The sequence below is a fragment of the Camelina sativa genome, chromosome 19, assembly GCF_000633955.1.
Source record: "Camelina sativa cultivar DH55 chromosome 19, Cs, whole genome shotgun sequence".
NCBI classification, from domain to species: Eukaryota; Viridiplantae; Streptophyta; class Magnoliopsida; order Brassicales; family Brassicaceae; genus Camelina; species Camelina sativa.
Window position 1 is genome coordinate 7,258,689 of NC_025703.1, and position 2,840 is coordinate 7,261,528.

The 2,840-nt window shown below is 38.3% G+C and overlaps 1 protein-coding gene across 2 annotated transcripts in view; it reads right to left on the reverse strand.

The window, feature by feature from the left end:
* Positions 1,105 to 2,840, reverse strand: part of LOC104765322 — a 4,220-nt gene continuing 2,484 nt past the window's right edge. Inside the window, exon 2 of one of the 2 annotated variants that reach the window (XM_010489015.2) lies at positions 1,105 to 2,158. In XM_010489015.2, coding sequence (XP_010487317.1) covers positions 1,298 to 2,053 — 756 coding nt within the window. In that variant the 5' untranslated portion in view covers positions 2,054 to 2,158 and the 3' untranslated portion in view covers positions 1,105 to 1,297. The remainder of the gene's footprint in view (positions 2,159 to 2,840) is intronic. The other variant, XM_010489017.2, reaches the window with a different exon arrangement.

Below are 2,840 nucleotides of genomic sequence, written 5' to 3' on the forward strand. Positions count from 1 at the left end.
CTCACAAGAGTAAAAATATGATTGTTATTCTATGTCTGATGTCAATAATTGTTCTCTCTCACCTACTTTAGTGGTAGGAGGAGATCCACCAAACTTGAATGTGATGTTGTCTTTGATGAGTAAAAGAATGGGGACATGAGATAGGTATAGAGAGCCACCCATGTTGGTCTAAATGAAGGAAGTTGTTCAATAAAACTAGTCAATCTTCTCTTTAGACATTAATAATATTGGATTATTACAAGTTATAGTTAAATATTTACTTGGTACCAAATGTATTTTACCTTACTATAACAGATAACTATATTAGAATATTTAAAGTTTACCTTTAATTTTAAAAAGGAACACCTTTTCATGTGATGTAGTAATAAACACACACCAGACCAATGTGTTGCGATGTCATAAAGTACGTTAAACCCAAAAGATAGAAAGGGAATCATCTTCTTCAATTTAAGGTCTAATGAGTCATATGACTCTCAAACATCATATCTAACCTATCCGTTTATTCTGTCTTTTCGTTTGTCAACTGATAATATGTATCATCAAGCATTCAAAAAAAAAAAAAAATGTATCATCAAGCTCGTTCTATAAGACAGTTGTACAGTACAAACTATTTAAACGTTTCTCATTAAAAATAAAAATATCTTATGGGTTGGGATGGATTTAGAAGAAGATGGAACCAAAATTGTTAAAAGAGCTGTCGCTTTAAGAATGGTCCCCTCTCTCACTCTTGTAAGATCTCACTACTTTATTCAAAAGATCCAAGTTAAAAAAAAATCACAGCCTTTTAGGCTCTAGACAAGTCCATAAATAAATTGCATGAATACCAATTTGAAAGGAGCAAATAGCCAAATACAGTATTGCAAAAAGAAACACAATTAAAGCTCAAAAGGTGATCATTTTCTCTTTAAAGATTAATCAATTTTAGATCATATGATCAGTGTCAACCTCAGCGAACCATATATAAATAACTTTCATGGCTCGAATAATGCAAGAACTTTCTTCAGAGACTGTCATAAAGGGCTTGCATATAAATGTGAAACTTAAACCTCAAAACAACTCTAACCTTCTCTGTCACCAAAACATCAACATGTGAAGCATGAAAGCAACTATAAACATGTGCAATCACATCAATCTCTTTGATATGAAGTAACAAATCGTCTAAATGTAGACAACATATATGAACAATACACATTGACAAGTTTCAGTGGCCAAATAAGGGGATAAAGAAGTTCATCAATTGGGATAATAAATTAAAGAATGGTCTTTCTGAATTGAAAAGAAAGAAAAAAAAGAAAACTCAATCTATGAAACCGGTTCTTCTGAAAACAGCATTCCTTACCTGCCTGAGATCTCTCCCTTTAAGTGTCCTTCCTGCTCCTTCAAGCACCGAGCAAGATAACAACGAAGACTGAGCCAAAGATCGAGCTACAATCTCGTGAGGCGGAAGCATTTCGCCTTCTTCTTCTTCCTCCTCATCATCATCCACCACATCAGTCAGCTTGAATTCCTTCTTATGGCGATTCATCATAGCCGAAGACATTAACGGCACTTGAACAGGAGCTGACTGAGGATACTTCCCCCCACCACCACCACCTATGAAAGAAGCTGAAAACGGAAGCCTCTCTTGAGGAGGTTTAGGCGCGGATGGGATAGCTCGAGATGAAGAAGAAGAAGCAGCAGAAGCACCACCACCACCGCCTGAAGAAGACGATGAAGAAACAGTGGAGGAGACAGAAGTGGAGAGAACAGCAGCAGGCTTGTGGTGAAAGACATGACTCAAGTAACTGCTGTTTCCAGAGGATTCAGGAAGAGCCGCAAGGATACCAGAAGCTTCAACGTTTTTCAAACCGCTCTTGCTCCTCTGAAGCTGACGAGCAGGATGATGATGATGATGCTGCTGCTGCGACGGAGACGACACGGGAGAATGACGAGGAGGAGGCGCGTGAGATATGTCGATTGCAAAGATGTCGTCTTCATTAAACTCACCGTCTGCAGAGGCGGAGACTGTGGCTAAAGATGGTGAAGGGATATCGATTCGTGTGTTTCTGTTCATTTTCTTTAAAAACTCTTTTGAGATCTGCGAGTCAGAACAAAATCGGCTTGATTCCACAAATCTCTTCACCTCACCCACCAAAGAAAGATTAGATTTTTAAAAGACCTGAGAATTAAAGTTTAGAGTTTTGGAATTAGATCGATCCATGTTAAAAACAAAAAAAAAAGTTTCGAACTTTTCAATTTCTGGGTAGAAAAAAAAGAAACAGCCAAGGGTCGTTTTCAATCAAATATCGATTTACTCAAATGAACTCTCTGTCAATCATAACCACAATAAATTCAAAACCTTTCACGTGAACAAAGATGATTAGGTCGTTTTTTTTTTCTTCTTCTTCTTCTTCCAGAATCAATTGAAATTGCAGCAATATACCAAAAGGTCGATCCAATTTTAACGAAAGATTAATTTAAGCAACCATCAAGAAGAAGGAGATTCAGAATCGGGGAAAAAAAAAGAAAAGAGAATCAAAATTACCTCAANCCCACCACCACCACCTATGAAAGAAGCTGAAAACGGAAGCCTCTCTTGAGGAGGTTTAGGCGCGGATGGGATAGCTCGAGATGAAGAAGAAGAAGCAGCAGATGCACCACCACCACCGCCTGAAGAAGACGATGAAGAAACAGTGGAGGAGACAGAAGTGGAGAGAACAGCAGCAGGCTTGTGGTGAAAGACATGACTCAAGTAACTGCTGTTTCCAGAGGATTCAGGAAGAGCCGCAAGGATACCAGAAGCTTCAACGTTTTTCAAACCGCTCTTGCTCCTCTGAAGCTGACGAGCAGGATGATGATGA